Source organism: Leucoraja erinacea, chromosome 29 (genome assembly GCF_028641065.1).
Source record: "Leucoraja erinacea ecotype New England chromosome 29, Leri_hhj_1, whole genome shotgun sequence".
Lineage (NCBI taxonomy): Eukaryota > Metazoa > Chordata > Chondrichthyes > Rajiformes > Rajidae > Leucoraja > Leucoraja erinaceus.
The window spans coordinates 20,861,349-20,881,308 of record NC_073405.1 but is presented as its reverse complement, the minus strand read 5'-3'; the positions used below and the strand labels follow the sequence as shown (position 1 = coordinate 20,881,308).

Here is a 19,960-nt window from a genome sequence, read left to right as displayed (position 1 = left end):
CTGTGATCTTTAGCCGAATAGAGCAGTTGCCAAGATAAGGTCCATGAGGTTGACCTAGTGCCAGTGAAGTAATGCCCAGTCCGCGCGTAATACCTTCAAATGCGTGCATGACAAATTGAATGGGAAATGTAAATGAAGTGGTGATAGGAATGTTGCAAATTTTTATTGAGAATAGAGCACGGGAAACATTCACCTCTGTTGCAATTTCAAAAAGAATCTGTCAATGGACATTCGTATTGTGCCTGTGTTTGATTCGTATCAACCTTACATCACTCTAAATGGCACAATTTCTTGTTGGCAACGTGCAAAGCCATTGTTTTCCTGTCAACATAATCTTGAAAGGAATAGTATTTAGTCTGCCGTATTGCTCATTTATAAAGTCATAACAACTTCCCTTTACTAAGCTATAAATAAAAACAAATTGCAGATCACTTTGAAAAAAAAAGACGGATAGTAACTCATCAGGCCAGGCAGCATCTCTGGAGAAACAGGTAGCTGATGTTTCGTTTCGGGACCCTTCTTCAGAATGATTGTGATGGCGGGAGGCGGAAAAAGGTGAAAGAGAGAAGGGGCAGGAGAAAGTTTGGTAAGTGATAGGTGGATACAGGTGAGGGAGCGTTTAGATAGGCAGATGGTTGGACAAAGGCCAGAGATAAAAAGTGTGAGATAAGGATAGAGTTTCAAATTGTGAAGTCATAGGAAGGAATGTAGGTGGAGGGGAAAGGATGAGGAGAAATGGGTGCGAGGCCAGAGGAGGCACAGGGAAAAGAGAGGGGGGAGGGGAAAATGGGTGGGGGAATTACCTACATTTAGAGCATTCAATGTCGAAGGTCTGGGTATCTATGTACTGTATTTTCATTCCACTGTGCCAAGTGTGTTTTAAAATACAGTTACATCAAAACACAGTGATTATTTTGTGTAAGAAGGAATTGCAGATGCTGGTTTAAATTGAAGGTAGACACAAAATGCTGGAGTAACTCAGTGGGACAGGCAGCATCTCTGGAGAGAAGGAATGGGTGACATTATAGATACGTTGGGTCTCGACCCGAAACGTCATCCATTCCTTCTCTTCAGAGATGCTGCCTGTCACGCTGAGTTACTCCAGCATTTTGTGTCTACCATAGTTATTATTAGTTTGATTATTTTGCAATATCAGGTTATCGGTAATAGATATTGACATGCCTTGTAACTTAAATTAGACTGATTTTAAAGGGGTACATTGTACAAATTACACGCAGGCATCCATGTTCTTAAAGTGCTTAGTGTGCATTATGCAGTGGACCCTGAGTTCTGTTTACCCACCACCACCACTTCTGTGCCTTTCATTAATTCTGCTCATTCTATTCATTGCTCTCCCAGGAACAAGGATGACTAATTCCTGCCCTAGTTACTCATAGAGTCATAGACCATGGAAACAGGCCCTTCAGCCCAACTTGCCCATGCCAACCAACATGTCCCATGTACAATAGTCCCACCTATCTCTGTCTGTAATACTCAATGTCAAAACTCTTGCATCCTTCTGGACTTTATTATTGAGGTTTCCTGTTAGAAACATAGAGAATAGGTGCAAGAGTAGGCCATTCGGCCCTTCGAGCCTGCACCGCCATTCGATATGATCATGGCTGATCATCCAACTCGGTATCCCATCCCTGCCTTCTCTCCATACCCCCTGATCCCTTTAGCCACAAGGGTCACATCTAACTCCCCCTTAAATATAGCAAATGAACTGGCTTCAACCACCTTCCCCTACCACCTTAAGGCAAAGTAGTAATGTAAAGGGAGGTGTTAGGGGAAAAGGGTGTCTGGGGTTTTGGGGAGAAGGCAGGAGAATGGGGTTAGGAAGGAGAGATAGATCAACCATGATTGAATGGCGGAATAGACTTGATGGGCCGAATGGCCTAATTCTGCTCCTACTACTTATGACCTTATGAGAATCGATATAGCAACAGTACCTTGATTATGATCTTAGTTCTTTTGCTCTTGGACAATCTCCTTTGAGATGTTCTACTGAATATCACAAGTAGAATTACTGGAGAATATATGAGTGCAGACAATATAAAACACTGTGCTCACCTAACATGATGCTTTTCATACCGGGATACAATAAACATTCACAGGTTTTGTAAGTCGTAACCAATTCAACAGTTTGATATGCAACAGAAAAACTAATTTCCAATTAGCAGCATTTTATTCCAAGTCTGCAGTTTGTAGCAGCTCATTTTTACAGCATCTAGCAGGCTATTAGCTAAGGTGTTACCACAAACACTGTCAACAACATCACATAGTAAACTAATAGCAACAGACCCAGGACTCGTAAATCAGGCTTTGCCTCTGAATCCGTTGCCAATTGGTGCAGAATCCATTCAAACTGCAAGACATGAGCATTGGAAACTGTAGATTGTACTCGAGGAGAAATCCCCCAGATGAGGTGACTATAAGGTGCGTTACAACCCAGCGGCATGAACACTGAGTTCACTAATATTTGGTAACTTCTACGAATACTCCTCTCCTCCCATTCCTCCATTAAAAATCAGCTAACTAGTTCCACAGTTCACAACACTGTCCCTAGCAACAATCGGCCTATCAGGGAGCCTCCCTGCCTGAGGTCACCTGTTGCGGGCACTGATTTGTCCTGTTTGGTTTTCTTGCTTCCAGTGCCCCCTTACAATCACTCTGAAGGGTCCTGACCCAACACGTCACCTATCCAATATCTCCAGAGATGTTGCCTTACTCGCTGAGTTACTCTAGCATTTTATGTCTATCTCTGGTATAAGCCAGCATCCGCAGTTCCTTTTTATTACATTATCACTTCATTGGCTCCAAACTTCAAAAACTCAGGATATGATCCAGGCACAATGTGAATGAAGCACTACTCTTTACTGTGGTTGTTACACTCCAGAGGGGAGTAACTGAAAGGGCTTTGGAAAAGGATTCAATAATAGCAAATTCTTGATGTGGAAAAATGTGTGGGCTTTGGATTAATTGCATGGTTTGTGCATTGCGTTAAATAATCGCAAGGGTCCAAACAATCTTGTGCTTCACCAGGAAGATCCCTAGAACCTGGTAACAAGGTGGAACAAGCTGGCAGTCAAACGAGAGCACACCTGGAGTATTGTTGGTCTCCTAATTTGGGGAAGTACATTCTTGCTATTGAGGGAGCCCAGCGCAGGTTCACGAGGTGAATTCCCGGGATGGCAGGACTGTCATGTGATGAAAGAATGGAGCGACTGGGCTTGTATTCACTGGAATTTAGAAGGATGAGAGGATATCTTATAGAAGCAGATAAAACTATTAAGGGATTGGACAAGCTACATGCAGGAAACATGTTCCCGATGTTGGGGGAGTCCAGAACCAGGGGTAGGCCATCTAGAACTGAAATGAGGGAAAACCTTTTCACATATTGAGTTATGAATTTGTGGAATTCTCTGCCTCAGAAGGCAGTGGAGGCCGATTCATTGGATGCATTCAACAGAGTTAGATAGAGCACTTAGGGCTAGCGGAATCAAGGGATATGGGGAGAAGGCAGGAATGGGGTACTGATTGTGGATGATCAGCCATGATCACATTGAATGGCGGTGCTGGCTCGAAGGGCTGAATGGCCTACTCCCACACCTATTGTCCATGTAGAAGTGGGTACAATTATAACATTTAAAGACAGGTACAGAGATAGGAAAGGTTTGGAGGGATATTGCCAGGTGCAGCCAAGTGGAGCTGGTTCACTTGGTCAGCATGGATGAGTTGTAGGTGGGTGACTCTAACTGAATCATAAAAATGTGCAGTCCCTCAGTTTTTCCCTGCGCTCTATGTTTACTGTGTCGCTCGTTTCATCTTGCTTACCTGTAGGCCTTTTAGTGGCTTCAAATAAAAATCCGGAATTCATTGCTTTGGAGGCCAAGTCAATGGACATTTTTAAGGTGGAGATTGGTAAATTCTTGATTAATACGGGTGTCAAGGGTTATGGGGAGAAGGCAGGTGAATGGGGTTGAGATGAAAAGATAGATTGGCAGAGTAGACTTGATGGGCCGAATGGCCTAATTCTGCTCCTATAACTTATGAACAGTTGCCAAGTTGACCACTTGCTATTGCAAGGTTACAACTCTGTAGTTGAGCTGCAAAAAGCTATGCAAAACAAAGCATTATAATTTTTAAATAATTTATCATCATCACATCCAAATTTTTGACCCATTGTTAGATCACATCTATGTTAGTTTCTTTTGAAGAACTCCATTTCACCCCCAATGTCTAGTCTGGTTTGGAGACTTTGTGTGGTAGGTTAAGGTGATCCTGGCTATTGTTTTAACGTTGCAGCTTTCTCTCATTTATTTTTCCCGAAACTGATCGGAATTTGACGTCTGTTCTGAGCTGAAAAGGCTTTCTGAAAAATGTGCCTGAAAAGTGGGAATATTTGAAGCATTTGCTACACTCACTGGCATCCTTCCTTCACTCGTTGCCTGAGATTTGGTAAAACATTCTGGGGGACCCAACAAGAGGAAATAAAAATATTACTTGATGACAAGCTGCATGAGATATTGGGACCAATGGTCAAATGATTAACAATGGGTTTGATCAAGAGGCCAGGATTGGAATATGGGATACCGTAAGTTTATTTTGTAAACATCAGTTTGACTAAATCGGGATGGCAATATCTAATGTGTAGGAATGAACTGCAGATACTGGTTTACACTGACGAAAGACACAAAATGCTAGAGTAACTCAGTGGGACGGGCAGCATTTCTGGAGAGAAGGAATGCTATTCCTTCTCTCCAGAGATGCTGCATGTCTTGCTGAGTTATTTCAGCATTTTGTGGCAATAAATATTGGTCTTTAACAGATGTGTGCAATATGCTCTCCAGTCTTAATAACAGCGCATTAATTTGTGTCCATCTTAGGTATAAACCAGCGTCTGCAATTCCTTGTTATAACAGTGGGAATAATGACAGACACATCCATTATTAAACAGTATCAGAAATATAAATTCATTTGCTCATTTTTCTCCCGAAACATCCAAGAAGGAAACGTCGTCTATTTACATCGTCAAATAAAAATGCATAGAACTCTGACACAGAACAATTGCTTTTACATTTAAAATCCAAACATTATTCTGATCACATACACTCATTGAACAACATGTGGCTGGAGATTAAGCCAGTCTTTGCCAGCATTGCTGAACCAGCACAGACCTGCAACACCGTGAGGCTGCACGTGTCCGCTTACAAATGCATTACCATTGCACCAATGCTCGTTTGCTCAAACACAGAATGGCCTTGAAGCAAAGTGGCAAAAAAATTGTAATAATAAAGCATCTATACCAAGTCCTGCTGACGACCTGATTGTATAAGCATTTAAAAATGAAGTGCCATATCATTAAAGCTTAAAGGATGTATTAGAATACAGTATTCATTCACCATTTATTGTACGGCAGGTGTGGTCATGTGTTTTCATGGATTATTCTGTGATACTGAATAATGGTATTGCCCCTTGCTTTCACTTCTGATAGTCACCATAAGCGCATGAGCAACTTGGAGACTCTGTCAAATGAGAGGTGTAACACATTGACTCTCCCTTTGGTATTGGCATCAAAGTAGTCCCTTTGACGTGAAGTTGGAACAGATGTTGGGAATGTGCGGCAGCTGGATGAGCTAGGTCATCGCCAGAGGTGAAACTTCATCAGAAAAATACTGTCCACGACTCCAGTACTCCAACACAAAATGGTAGGATTTGCACTCACAGGAAAGTTCAGGATCTTAATAATCCATGGAAACTGCTGTACTGATGGTCCAAGCAACCTCAATGGTAACCATTGGTTATACGATTGGGCTTATATTCACTGGAATTTAGAAGGATGAGAGGGAATCTTCCAGAAACATATATAATTCTTATGGGATTGGACAGGCTAGATGCAGGAAAAATGTTCCCCATGTTGGGGGAGTCCAGAACCAGGGGTCACAGTTTAAGTATAAGGGGTAGACCATTTAGGACTGAGATGAGGAAAAACGTTTTCACCCAGAGAGTTGTGAATCTGTGGAATTCTCTGCTACAGAAAGCCAATTCACTGGATGTTTTCAAGGGAGAGTTAGATAGAGCTCTTAGGGCTAACGGAATCAAGGGATATGGGGAGAAAGCAGGAACGGGGTACTGATTTAGGATGTTCAACCATGATCATATCGAATGGCGGTGCTGGCTCGAAGGGCTGAATGGCCAACTCCTGCACCTGTTTTCTATGTTTCTAACCCTTGACAATTGGAGGCCACACGTTCAGTTACCTAGGATCTGTGGTCTGAAATTCCCTGCCTAAATCTCTCTTACCTTCTTCTCATTCATTAAGTCTCCAATCTGCCTCAAGGTCTCCTTATGGGGCCTGATATCAAACGTTCTCTGACGGCACTCCTGTGAGATGCCTTTGGATATCGGTCAATGGAAAAGACAAATTGTTAAGGAGGGAACCACCCAGACTTCTGACTGGCACTCGCTGCCAATGGGACTGCTATTACACACAGGGAAGGTGACAGACTGGGAACAAAACCTGTGGGATAATTGTAAATGGTTGCAGTGAAAGGCAATCAATGTTCCATTTAATAGTGTTCCCAATGCCCATACTTTATAATGTATAATGGATTTTTTTTTAACCAAAAGCGCAGTAGATTGGGCATAACCAGACTCAATTTCCTGCACAATAATTTCAGCACCTATATCATATTTGCTATTGAAAGCAGTGAAACTTGTGAAAATAATTTTACTGGTGCATGTGATCTTTTTTTCCCCACAATAAATATTCCAGTGACATCCAGCACACATGATAGGAACATGGTTTGCCTTTCACATTACACTTGGCTCCACTTTCAGCTTACACATGCATTGAAAACCTGCTCCATTTTGTGGCCAGGTAAACCATCGCCAGATCCCAACTTAAACAATGTTTCATTGCTTGGAGACAGTTCATTTAATAAGCAGCTGTTGCTTTCCACACATATCAACAAACCCCAAACTCATAATGCAAAATAATTCCTTGGTAATGTACAACATCAGACCAAAATGCCTATAGGCTAGAGTATCTCACATACAGATGAACTGATACCATGTAGATACAAGGAACTGCAGGTGCTGGTTTACAAAAAAAAAGACGTCAAGTGCTGGAGAAATTCAGCAGGTCAGGCATCATCTCTGGTAAACATGGACAGCTGATGTTTCGGTTCGAATGTCACCTGAGCTGATATCGTGCTTGCCTTGGTTCTACGAGTTGTCTTTATGCCTGTGTACTTTGTCCAATCTTCTCCTTAGTTGAAGCTGGTCTGTTAAGAACATTGACCACACATCTGCTTTGGTTATTCCTGCTTTAAAACCTGTCCCTCTTGATGCCAAAGCACTATTAGAATATAGAATAGTACAAACAACACCTCTTTTTTTGCTTGGGTAGCTTACAACCCAGCAGTATGAACATTGAATTCTCAAATTGTAGGCAACTTCTACAAACACCCCTCCTCCTCGCTATGGCCTATGAGGTAATCTATTGCTGGACCTGATTTGTTCTGGTCTTTTCTTCTTTCCAGTCCCCCCCCCCCCCCCCCCCCCCCCACCCCCCCCCCACCCCCCCCCCCCCCCCCCCCCACAATCAGCGTGAAGAAAAGTCCCGACCCGAAACAACGCCTATACATTTTCTCCAGAGATGCTGCCTGACCCACTGAGTTTTTTGTCCGCTGAGTTACTCTAGCATGTTGTGTCTATCTTTGGTACAAACCAGTATCTGCAGTCCCTTTTTATTATAGTATGGGAACAGGCCCTTTGGCTGACAATGGCTGATCATGATGCCTAGGTCAACTCTTATCTGCATGCACATGATCCAGGTTGCCCCATGCCCTGCATATCTCTGTATCAATCTAAACCCCTTATAAATGGCACTATCATATCCGCCTCCACCACTACCCCTGGCACCACGTTCCAGGCACTCACCATTCTCTGCCAAAATGAATTTTCCACACATCTCCTTTAAGCCTTGCCCCTCTCACCTTAAAGGTATGCCCTATAGTCTTTGACATTTCCACCCTGGGAAAAACGTTCTGACTGTCCACTCTATTTATGCCTCTCATATTATTTACCTCCATCAGGTTCCACTCCAGAGAAAACAATCTAAGTTTTATAATATTTCCATATAGGTAATATATCTAATCCAGGCAGCATAATGGTAAACTTCTTCTGCACCCTCTCCAAAGCCTCCACATTCTTCTTGTAATGGGGCGACCAGAACTGCACACATTACTCCAATGTGCATAAAAGACTCCAAACCAAAATCTTATAGAGCTGCATCAAGACTTACTGATTCTTACATTCAATGTAAACTCTAAGTCTTTACTTCTGTTATCCCAGATGCTTGTAGATTAATTCCTGCTGTTGATTTTTCGATCTGTTACCATTAAATATGAGCCGTTGTGTTGGCCACCAGAGATATGATCAATGTTTGATTCTATTTAATATAAACCTGCAGCTGATACTAACTAAAGTCTACCCAGTGATGAAAGATAACTTCCTCTCCCTAATCGCATCCATCTGCAAAGCCAGGTCCAGTTCCAAGTTCGTTCTCTTCATTTAACTGAACCAATTTTCTGTGGAAGTGCCTTGCAATGTGGGTGATAGGATTGTTATGATGTTCACTGTGACCACAGCCTTGGAGATGTCTGTAATGGCACAAGGTGAATGAAAAACCTTTGACAAATGGACAAGTATAGGATACTTTAAAAATATAAACCAGGTCTTATAAATCCATTCCTGTTGTTGCATATACTGGCTTCAGTTAATCAATTATATGCATCTTGCACCCTTTAAATAAAACATAATGGTTCTGCATCAAAACATATTTGCTTTCCACGAGTTGTAAGATGCATACTATTGTTGTCTGGTCATGTGATGCCGTATACACGATGTCCAATTTCAGGCTGAATATAGGCCCCATAGCAGATGAGTCCACGGGCTTGCAACTGGAAGTATCCCGAGCTAATTCTGCTACCACCATCATCTATTTCAACAAGTGATGGCTCCCACAGATTGTTGCCGGAAGCTTGCATCCTTTTCAGGATGGACGATGCCAGCAATGTCAACATTTGAAACATGGAAGATGGACACAAAAGAAGAAGAAGGCTGAATATAGTCCTTTCTCTGTCCCAGTGCAGAGTATTTTAGCGCTTGCTTGTGGAAAATCCCTATTCTATAAGCAACTTGTGATAAAATACAATTAGACAAATTCCGGGTCCCGATTTTCAAGACCAATGTCTATTTTTCCATGACGCATCTGTACCCATGGCAACGGGGCCCGCTGCTCTCTGATATGGAGTTGCGCCCTGAAGTAAACAGGCCGCCGATTATTTCTGTCCACATTGTTTGAGTGGTTTGTGTTGAAATCTGCCAGACTTTGGCTGGAATTACTGGGCTGGTCCAGTTTGTCGGCTCCAGTCAGGTCCTGCCTCTCATTCTCCGCCTGTGGAGGTGGACATCTTGAACCTTCCTCAACCTTCTCGCGCTCTGGTCCCTCAGTCTGGGCCTCGTCGCTGCCCACACACCGAGTGTGAGCTTGCTCGGCCCGCTCCGACACAGGCTCTTCGCCCGCGCTGTCGTAGAGTGGAGGCTCATCGGCGCTGGTCACGCTCTCCTGTTTCTGCAAGTTCCCCTTTCCATTTCTCTGCAACCCTTCCTCAGATCCCGTACTAAATTCCGTCGTTGTGTCTTCCAGCTCACAGTCAGAGCCCAGTGAACGCTCGCGTGATTCTGACGACTTTTCTGATCCTAAAGAACTTTCTGAAAGAAGAATGTGCATATTATTAACACCATTAGGCAATTTAGTTTAGTTTAAAGATAGAGCGCGGAAACAGGCCCTTCGGCACATCGAGTCCGCACCAACCGCACACTAACACTATCCTCCACACACTATGGACAATTACAAATTTTACCAAGCCAATTAGCCCACAAACCTGTACGTCTTTGGAGGGTGGACGGAAACCGGAGCACCCAGAGAAAACCCATGCAGGTCATGGGGAGAACGTACAAATTCCATACAGACATCACCTGTAGTCAGGATTGAACCTGGGTCTCTGGCGCTGTAAAGCAGCAACTCTACTGCTGCGCCATCGTGCCACCCAGTGTGTGACAAAATTAGCATTAGCTTTAAAAGCCGTTGCCAATCATTTCTAATACGTTCACCCTAGAAACATCAACATTTACTCCTTTACTACAAAGCTATCTCTTCCTTTCAAACCACCCAAGAAACACAAAGAGTTTCCCAATATGAAGCAAAATACTTCCCAATTTAAACCCCTTATCTTTGTATTTGATGTGTGGCATAAATCCAAACCAGGGCAGGTCCTATACAGTAAATGATAAAACCCTGGCAAGTATTGTAGAACAGAGAACCCCAGGGGTGCAGTAACATAGTTCCTTGAAGGTGGAACACAGTTGGACAGGGTAGCGAAGAAGCCAATTTGCACGCTTGCCTTCATTGGTCAGGACACCAAGTGCAGGAGTTAGGAGATCATATTGCAGCTGTACAAGACGTTGGTCACGCCATATTTGGAGAACTGTGTCCAGTTCTGATCACCCTGCTGTAGGAAGGATGTCACTAATCTGGAAAGGGTTAAGGGGTGATCAACGAAGATTTGTCCGGTTCTGGAGGGTTTGAGCTGGAAGAAGGTTGGATCTTTTTACCCTGGAGCCACAAAGGCTGAGGGGTGACTTTAGAGAAGTATAGAGGGGCATAGATAAAGTGAACTGCAACAGACTTTTCCCCAGTGTAGGGAGTCAAAAACTAGAAGGCATAGGGTGGTGAGGGGGGAAAAGATTTTAAAGTGACATTTGTGCTATTTTTTCACATAGGCACTCCCCGATATATGTAATAGGTGACATGTAACTTTGCACTTAAAGCCCACTAGAATAGAGAGTTTTGAGTTTAGTTTACAGGTAGGGCATGGAAACATGTCGTTCGGCCCACCGAGCCCATGCTGTCCATCGATCACCTGTTCTCACTAGTTCCATTTAATCCCACTTTCACATCCAATCACTACACACACTAGCGATCATTTACAGAGGCCAGTTAACCTTTAAACCCGTACGTCATTGGGATATGGGAGGAAACCGGAGCACCCGCACGAAACCCACGCAGCCACGGGGGGGGGGGGGGGGGGGGAGATCATGCAAACTCCACACAGAAAGCACCAGAGGTTAGGCCTCTACCAGCTGCGCCGCTGTTCCACCCTGTTAAATCTGTTAAAATCTAATGAACCACAGCACGTCCTCGTTTACTGACCACGATGTGCATCAGAGTCCAGCCTCGCTCTGTCAAACTCCGCAGTCCCATCGAGGTCGGGGACATCACTTCCCAATCCCACTCTTGCCGTGGAAGACCCTCTCTGAAACGGAAACCTTCAGTTAGAAAGCCACTGGTTAAACACGATGAACCAGTGCAGATTGTTGGTTTATTAAGGGAAGGTTGCGTCTGACTAAGGATTGAATTTTCTGAGGAACAAGAAGGGTTTCGCTGACTAGATAGCATGCAACAAAAAGCTTTTCACTGTACCTCGGTACATGTGACAATAAAATAGACTGCACAATTTGGGTCCCACAATCCAACAGAAAAGGACACATCTTCGATTTGTGTCGAATGATGAACGTATTCTGAGAAGCCAAAACCTACCACGCAATAGCTCACGACTCAAGTAAAAAGATGATTTGTACCAATGAACTTTCACAATTGATGTGCTTCCGACTTCCAGCGCTCAGAGAGACACAGGATTGCCAGTAAGTCCCCGCTCCAGCCCACACTCCACCCAGACCCGGAAATACATAACCATTTCTTCTCAGCTATTAAGAGTAAATCCCAGAGCTCCCTACACAGCAACACTACAGGAGACCTTAATCCCACAGACTTCCACATTCAAGTTGTTATTATGGATGGGCAATGAATGGCAACCCTATCAACAACACCCACTTTTCACAAAACAAAATATTAGTTTATAGAATTGGGCCATTCAGCCCGTTGAATCTACCCCACCATATAATCATGGCTGATCTATTTTTCCCTCTCAGCCCCATTTTCCTGCCTTCTCCCCGTAACCTCTGATGCCTTTACTAAGCAAGGACAAGCTGAAGAAGGGTTCTGACCCGAAACGTCACTTATTCCTTTTCTCCAGCGATGCTGCCTGACCCACTGAGTTACTCCAGCATTTTAGGTCGATTTTTGATATAAACCAGTGTCTGCAGTTTTTTCTACAATCTCCGTTTAAAAAAATGCCCAATGCCTTGGCCTCCACAGCCGTCATAATTAGGAGAACGGTCCTACCTCATTGTAGATATCGGTTGGTGGTTGTTCATCGCGAGTGTCTTCATCTGAAGCCAAGCCAAACTCTACTTTAGTCTCAAATATCTCTGAGTAGCAGACAATTAAAGTTTCCACAATCCGAGCCTGATGAGGATAGTCAACCAGTGATGACAAGGACACCGTTGCCTCTGTTGGTCTGGGTCTCATCAGCGTAGGTCCAAATACAATACCAAGGTTGCTCGGAGACATCTTATTTTGCTGCTCAAGTTCTGAAATTCTAAGAATAATAGATACAAGTTAAGGAGAGTGCCAGAAGATATGAGGGGTCAGTTTTTTTTAATCATAGTCACAGAGTCATACATCGTGAAAACAGGCCCTTCGGCCCAACTTGCCCACACCGGCCAATATGTCCCAGTCACGCTAGGCCCACCAGCCTATACTTTGCCCATATCCCTCTAAACTTGTTCTATCCTGTCTAATTGCTTCTGAAACATTGCAATAGTTCCTGCCTCAACTACTTCCTCTGGCAGCTTGTTCCTTACACCCACCACCATTTGTGTGGAAAATTTACCTTTCAGATTCCTATTAAATCTTTTCTCCTTCACCTTAAACCTATGTCCCCTGGTCCCCGATTCCCCTACTCTGGGCAAGTGACTGTGCATCTACCCGATCCATTCCTCTTTTGATTTTATACACCTCTGCAACGTCACCCTTCATCCTCCTGCGCTCCCAGGAATAGAGTCCCAGCCTACCTAAATAGTTCAGACCCTCGAGCCCTAGCAACATCCTCATAAATCTTCTCTGTACCCTTTCCAGCTTCATCCTGGCTAATTCTGAATGCAATTACATTGAATAATTATAAAACCTTCGGATGAGAACTAGTGCTCCTCCCAATGGCATTCACTACTTGCTTGTACAACGGCAAGTATTCACACATGCATGTAGTTGTGGTCAAAACACAGACTCCTCCCTATTCTCCTCATCGCCAAAGGCACAATGTGAAGATGCGCTTAGGATTTGAGTATAGGAGCAGGGAGGTTCTACTGCAGTTGTACAGGGTCTTGGTGAGACCACACCTGGAGTATTGCGTACAGTTTTGGTCTCTCCAAATCTGAGGAAGGACATTATTGCCATAGAGGGAGTGCAGAGACGGTTCACCAGACTGATTCCTGGGATGTCAGGACTGTCTTATGAAGAAAGACTGGATAGACTTGGTTTATACTCTCTAGAATTTAGAAGATTGAGAGGGGATCTTATAGAAACTTACAAAATTCTTAAGGGTTGGACAGGCTAGATGCAGGAAGATTGTTCCCGATGTTAGGGAAGTCCAGGACAAGGGGTCACAGCTTAAGGATAAAGGGGAAATCCTTTAAAACCGAGATGAGAAGAACTTTTTTCACACTGAATCTCTGGAAACTCTCTGCCACAGAGGGTAGTCGAGGCCAGTTCATTGGCTATATTTAAGAGGGAATTAGATGTGGCCCTTGTGGCTAAGGGGATCAGGGGGTATGGAGAGAAGGCAGGTACGGGATACTGAGTTGGATGATCAGCCATGATCATATTGAATGGCGGTGCAGGCTTGAAGGGCCGAATGGCCTACTCCTGCACCTAATTTCTATGTTAGCAATTGCCCGGCAGAGTTGCGAGTCGGTTGCCTGTCTGAACTCACCTGCTGAGATGTCGGATAATGTAGCGCAGAGTGGTCTTGTTTGCTGGGGGTAGTTCCTTCAGCAGCTCCTTCAGCCGCGTCGCCAGAAGCATGTCCTCTTTGTCCACGGCCACTTCTTTGTTCCTTCTGTCCCCGCTGGCCTGCAAGCTCTCCTTGGCCAGGCCCATCAGGTCATGGTAGAGGCGGAAGAGCATAATGGGTTCTGGAAGCTAACACCAGGGGCAGGGAAATCAGTTGACTTCATTAAGTTTAGTTTAGTTTAGTTTAGAGATACAGTGCAGAAACAGGCATTATGCCCCCCCCCCCCCCCCCCCCCCCCCCCCCCCCCGACCAGCGCCGACCAGCGATCCCCGTACACTAACACTATCCTACACACACTAAGGGTCATTGACTATTTTACCGAAGCCAATTAACCTGCAAACCTGTACGTCTTTGGAGTCTTAGGAGGAAACCGGAGATCCCCGAGAAAACCCACGCAGGTCACAGGGAGAACGTGCAAACTCCACACAGACAAGCACCCGTTGTCAGGATGGAACTCGGGTCTCTGGCGCTGTAATGAAGCAACTCTACCACTGCGCCACCGTGACGACCTAACTCTTCAGACATGAGCAGCCTCTCTGACAGGTTTATGCACAATGGTCAGGGATTGTCCGCTCTAGCTGGGCGTGTTCCTGGTGCCTCTATCAACCGCTCACCCCCACCTTCGCCGTCTTACCCCTGGCCATCAAACAAACTCATTCTTGAACCATCTTCCTAAGCCGATCAAAGTGAAATAGCCTAGAAATGATCATACACCTACTCGCACCTGTTAGGGCAGCAGTGGGTGAAGGAGTCTTTGTCTGCTCTGTGGATACCAGGGATTAAGGTAGACATTATAAACATACTGTGTATGTGTCACTTCTCCCCCAGTTATATTACCTGTATGACCTCACACTTTACCTCCTGGAAGAACACCTTTCCATTCTCTCAGTCATCCCATTTCCACTGTACTTGCTCTGATGGTAAGAGTGTCTGCACAGGTGCTTCTGAAAGGTCTTCCTTTTTTCTGAACCATGGCTGCCCCTATGCCTTTTGTGGACAGAGATCTTGAACAAATCTCCTCTACCTCCCACAACACTGCTCTCACCTGCTCTACTCCTGCACAGGGTAAGAACAACATTCCGTGGTCCTCACCCCACTCTCCAAACCCCCACCCTCACCCTCACCGGTGCCCACATTCAACAGACCATCCATCGCAATTTTACCAGCTCCAACAAGATCTCACCACCAGATCCATCTTCCCCTCTCCATCCCTTTTGGTAATTTTGAGGGAAGGCTCGCTGTACCACTCCCTGGTCGATTCTCTGATCCCCTCCTACCACCTCGCCCTGCAGCATGTTCCAATCCAATCACTAAGTTGGATCTCCTGTGCTTTCATCTCTTCCCCTCCCCAACATACAGCATGAAAACAGGCCCTTCAGCCCAAGTTGCCAACACCGGCCAACATGTCCCATCTAGACAAGTCACACCTGCCTGCATTAGGCCCATATCCCTCGAAAACTATCCTATCCATGTACCTTTCTTAAACATTGTGATAGTACCTGCCTCAACTACCTCCTCTGGTAGCTTGCTCCATATACCTACTTTTTATCGAACGTTTTTATGTACATGAGATTCAGGATTATAAAACATCACTTTATACTTTGGCCAAGGAAAGCTCTCCCAATATTCCTAAAGGACCATTCAGGTGATGGGTGAGGAGCAAGGCCAGTAGGAGAGGGAACTGGGGTCTGGCATACCGCACCCTCGAGGTTAGCTGCGGAAGGCACCCGGAGAACAAAGGTGGATGTGCGAGGAGAGGGACGACTGCTCGATGGTCGATACAGATGACCAAGGAAGGCGATGGCTGGAGGCCAGCAGCAGTCTGGGGCTTGCTTGGAGCGGACAACGCTCATAACTAGAGCTCAGACAGGACTTTCAAAATGGTGCCAAAAAATGGTGCCTCTTGCGTGCGAGAGCAGTGGACTATTTCTGTACACTTGCCAATCGGGGGTTTGCTTGGGTATGGCAATATATTACTGGAGTGTTTGTAAGAAAATAATTTCACTGTGCATTTGCACCTCGCACATGTGACAATAAAATCACATTGAACCAATGAAATCTAGACGAAGAGGAGATGATTCTGTTGGAACAGCTCGGTGGTGTCCTCCATGTTGGGATGATTCCTGACCAGGTGAGACCTGATGAGTGTACCCCCCTCTCTTCCTCACCTGCCGCAGGTAGAGCTTGAGCACGTTGCTGATGTCGTGCGGAGACGCTTGCGAGAGTTCCACCAACTCCTTGCCGTTCTCAAAGGCCTGGCACAGCTTCTCCACTCGAGTCTTCACACCATTGACACGGTAGATGCCCTGCGGATGCAACGGCACAAAGGTCAACAGCAGGCAGACGTGCGGGTGGACAAGGTGGACTCAGCGCAAAGAATTCACGAGTTCTATCAAGGAGCAGAATCAAGTCTACTCTGCCATTCAATCGTGGCTGATCTATCTTCCCCCCTCGACCCCATTCTCCTGCCTTCTCCCCATAGCCCCATAAGAGGAGGCAGGAAGCATAACCTCAGAGACAAGGAGGGGGTGAGGCTGGGAGTTGTGAGGAAAGGAAGGATGGGAAAGTATGACAACAACAAAACTTAACAGCAAAAGACGGAATTGTCTTTCATTTAGACTTTAGAGATACAGCGTGGAAACAGATCCTTCGGCCTACCGAGTCCTTGCCCAGCAGTGATCACCTCGTGCACTAGCACTATCCTACATTGTCTGATTATCAGAGTTTAATGATTTAAAATCATTCTTTCTTGAATTTAGTGGTTGTGCTGCTTGCCGCTGTGTTGGGGAAGGTTTCGATACCCGTTGGGCAGCTACTCACCTTCATGCTCAGAGCCCTGCTCTCGATCTCGGAGATGCAGGTTTTGATAATGAAAGGAATGCCATCATGACTCCCGCGTGAGGTCTGAGTGAAGTCTCTGCCAAACAACTGCAGCTTCCGCTGCAACTTCTTGCGACCGCATTTGATGGCCAGCGTCTCCAGGCACTTCTTGTGGCAGGCCAGGTAGCACTGTGGGGCAAGTACACTTCAGTCAGGGCTCGGTCACACTCACACCGTGTTCACGCGGGAACAGTCCGCGCTAATCTTCACCCGACGTAAAATATCTACATTAAAATGAACATTGCTATGAATCCAGCGCCTCCACTTTCTTAGGAGGCTTGTGAAGTTTGGAATGTCCCCAACAACCCTCACCAACGTCCACAGATGCATCACAGCTTGGTTTGGGAACAGCTCCATCCAGGACTGCAAGAAATTGCTGCGAATTGTGGACGCAGCCCAAGCCATCACCCAAACCAACCTCCCATTCTATTGATTCCGTTTATACCTCACGCTGCCTCGGCAAGGCCAGCAGCATACAGCATGTATGCCAGTGTCATACAGTGTGAAAACAGGCCCTTTGGCCCATTGAATTAACGCTCACCATCAACCACCCATTTATACCATATCTGCACTAATCCTATTTTATACTTTTAGTTTAGTTTAGAGATACAGCACTGAAACACTGCATCCGCACCGACCAGCAATCCCCGCACACTAACACTGTCCTACACACACTAGGAACAATTTAGATTTATGCCAAGCCAATTAACCTACAAACTTGTACGTCTTTGGAGTGAGGAAGGAAACCAAAGATCTTGGAGACATTTTCACGGGGAGAAAGTACAAATGTACAAACGTAGGTCACGGGGAGAACGTACAAACTCCGTACAGACAGCACCCGTAGTTAGGATCGAACCCGGGTCTCCGACGCTGCATTCGCTGTAAGGCAGCGACTCTACCGGTGTGCCACTGTGACCGCCCCCTGCTGTTAAAATCCTATTAAAGTTGGTACAAAATGAGTGGTTCTGCTGGTGTAAAGTCTAATGCGGTGACAATCACAGAATTAGAGGGAAATCAGATTAGTCCGGTACCCTATTACAGGAAGGATGTGGAGGTTATAGACAGGGTGCCGGAGGTTCACCAGGATACTGCATGGATTAGGGGGCAGTAACTTTCTGCAGAGGTTGGACAACTTGAATTGTTTTCCTTGTACTGCTGGAAGTTGAGGAGAAACCTGACGTAAGTGTGTCCAATTACGTATGAGAGGCACAGACAGTGTCAACAGACAGATCTTTTATCCCAGGGTGGAAATATCAAAGACTGGAGGGCATAGCGTTAAGATGAGGGGGAACCTTTGGATAGGAACATGGAAACGCACTGAATGGAGGAATATGGATCTGGTGCTGCCAGTGGAGATTAGTTGCATAGTTTATCTTGGCTTCACGTTCAGCGCAGACAGTGTGGAAACAGGCCCTTCGGCCAACCGAGTCCACGCCAACTGACAATCACGCGTTCACTAGTTCTATGTTATCCCACTATCACATCCTACACACTAGGGGCAATTTACAGAAGCCAATTAACCTACAAACCTGCACTTATTTGGAATGTGGGAAGAAACCGGAGCACCTGGAGAAAACCCACGCGGTCACAGGGAGAACGTACAAACTTCACACAGACAACACCCGTAGTCAGGATCGAACCCGGGTATGCAATACAATGAGGCAGCAGCTCCACTGCAGTGCTGCCGTGCCACTCTGTTCCTGTGCTATACGTTCCCTATGTTCTGACAAGGCTCAGTGAATCACAATGAACCAGGACCAAAACACGACTCATTCTCCTTGCTTGATTCCGCGTTATTTACCTCCTCACACTCCGCCCCCTGAAAGTACACGTAGCTGTCACATTCCCTGCACTTGGACGGCGTGCGCAGTTTCCTCAGGCGGTGCGTCTGGGCAGCCTTCGAGAGACCGACGTTCTTGAAGGGGCCGGTGGATCCCACCATCTCTGGAGCCATCCCGTTAATACCTGCTCGGAAACACATTTCAGGACATACAGTCAAAAGCAACATACATGTGTTGGAAGGAACGGCAGATGCTGGTTTATTGATATTACTCAGCGGGACAGGCAGCAACTCTGGAGAGAAGGAATGGGTGGCGTTTTGGGTCAAGAATCTTCTTCAGACCCGTAGTCAATAGCAACGGCTACATTCCTCTCAAACGTCACAACTGATCAAGCTGCACTGAAACACCTTGACATAAAATGGGGCCTTGGCGTTGTTCATTCTGCAAGCAGGGGCTGAAATCCCGGGGGGGGCGGGGGGGGGGGGGGGGGGGGGGCAGGGGGACAGTCCCCCCCAGTTTTAGGGGTGGGACTGATGATCGAGGGCGCTGATTGGATGAGAGAGACGTTGGTCAGCAGGCAATGGGGGGGCGGGACCATGATAATTCAACACAAGGATTGGAGGAGGGAATTGTCGGTCAAAGGCGGAAGTAGTGGGGGTGGGACGGAGGATAGAGTGCGGTGATTGGAGGAGGGAGACGTCTGTGGAGCAAAGATCAGAGCGGAACTTGAATTGCATGCCCAGGTCATGGGGTCACAAGCGAAAAACACTCTCGTCAGCCCTGGACACAGACCCGCGCCTCATCCGCAGCCAGGATCGATCCCGGGTCTCCGGTGCTGCAATCGCTGTCGCGCCACCACTGGACCATCCCCGTCCCCACCCGAGTACTCCCCCAACGCTGGGGGTGGCCAGAAACGTCGGGAGTCAGATGGGAGCGCTGCCCCCCAGGCCCAAAGTCAACGCAGAGAAGCAGCGCTAAATCCAGCTCAACTCTGCCTGTCAACTCTGCCTGCCAACGACGGCCCAGGTTTACAGCCAGCGCGGAAAAGCAGCGCTAGCTCCACGGCTCTGGACTGGTGTCCCGTCAGTCCAGGCAGGGCTGTAGGTTAACCCGGCGAGACAGGCATAGTTGAGCTGCATTTAGCGCTGCTTCTCCGCGCTGGCTGTGGGCCTTACGCGATTTTTTAGGCGACTGCCGACACCCGTCACTAAACACCGTCCATAGGGCCCACGGCTGAAACCTCCGAAACTTCGC

The 19,960-nt window shown here is 46.1% G+C and overlaps 1 protein-coding gene across 1 annotated transcript in view; it reads right to left on the bottom strand.

Moving 5' to 3' along the window:
- Positions 1 to 7,606: 7,606 nt before the first annotated feature.
- Positions 7,607 to 19,960, bottom strand: part of LOC129711304 (rho GTPase-activating protein 45-like) — a 128,484-nt gene continuing 116,130 nt past the window's right edge. The window contains exons 17-23 of the mRNA XM_055658863.1: positions 18,727 to 18,890; positions 16,866 to 17,054; positions 16,214 to 16,351; positions 13,965 to 14,173; positions 12,317 to 12,572; positions 11,285 to 11,387; positions 7,607 to 9,783 (exon numbers count right to left, since the gene is read on the bottom strand). Coding sequence (XP_055514838.1) covers positions 9,224 to 9,783; positions 11,285 to 11,387; positions 12,317 to 12,572; positions 13,965 to 14,173; positions 16,214 to 16,351; positions 16,866 to 17,054; positions 18,727 to 18,890 — 1,619 coding nt within the window. The 3' untranslated portion in view covers positions 7,607 to 9,223. The remainder of the gene's footprint in view (positions 9,784 to 11,284; positions 11,388 to 12,316; positions 12,573 to 13,964; positions 14,174 to 16,213; positions 16,352 to 16,865; positions 17,055 to 18,726; positions 18,891 to 19,960) is intronic.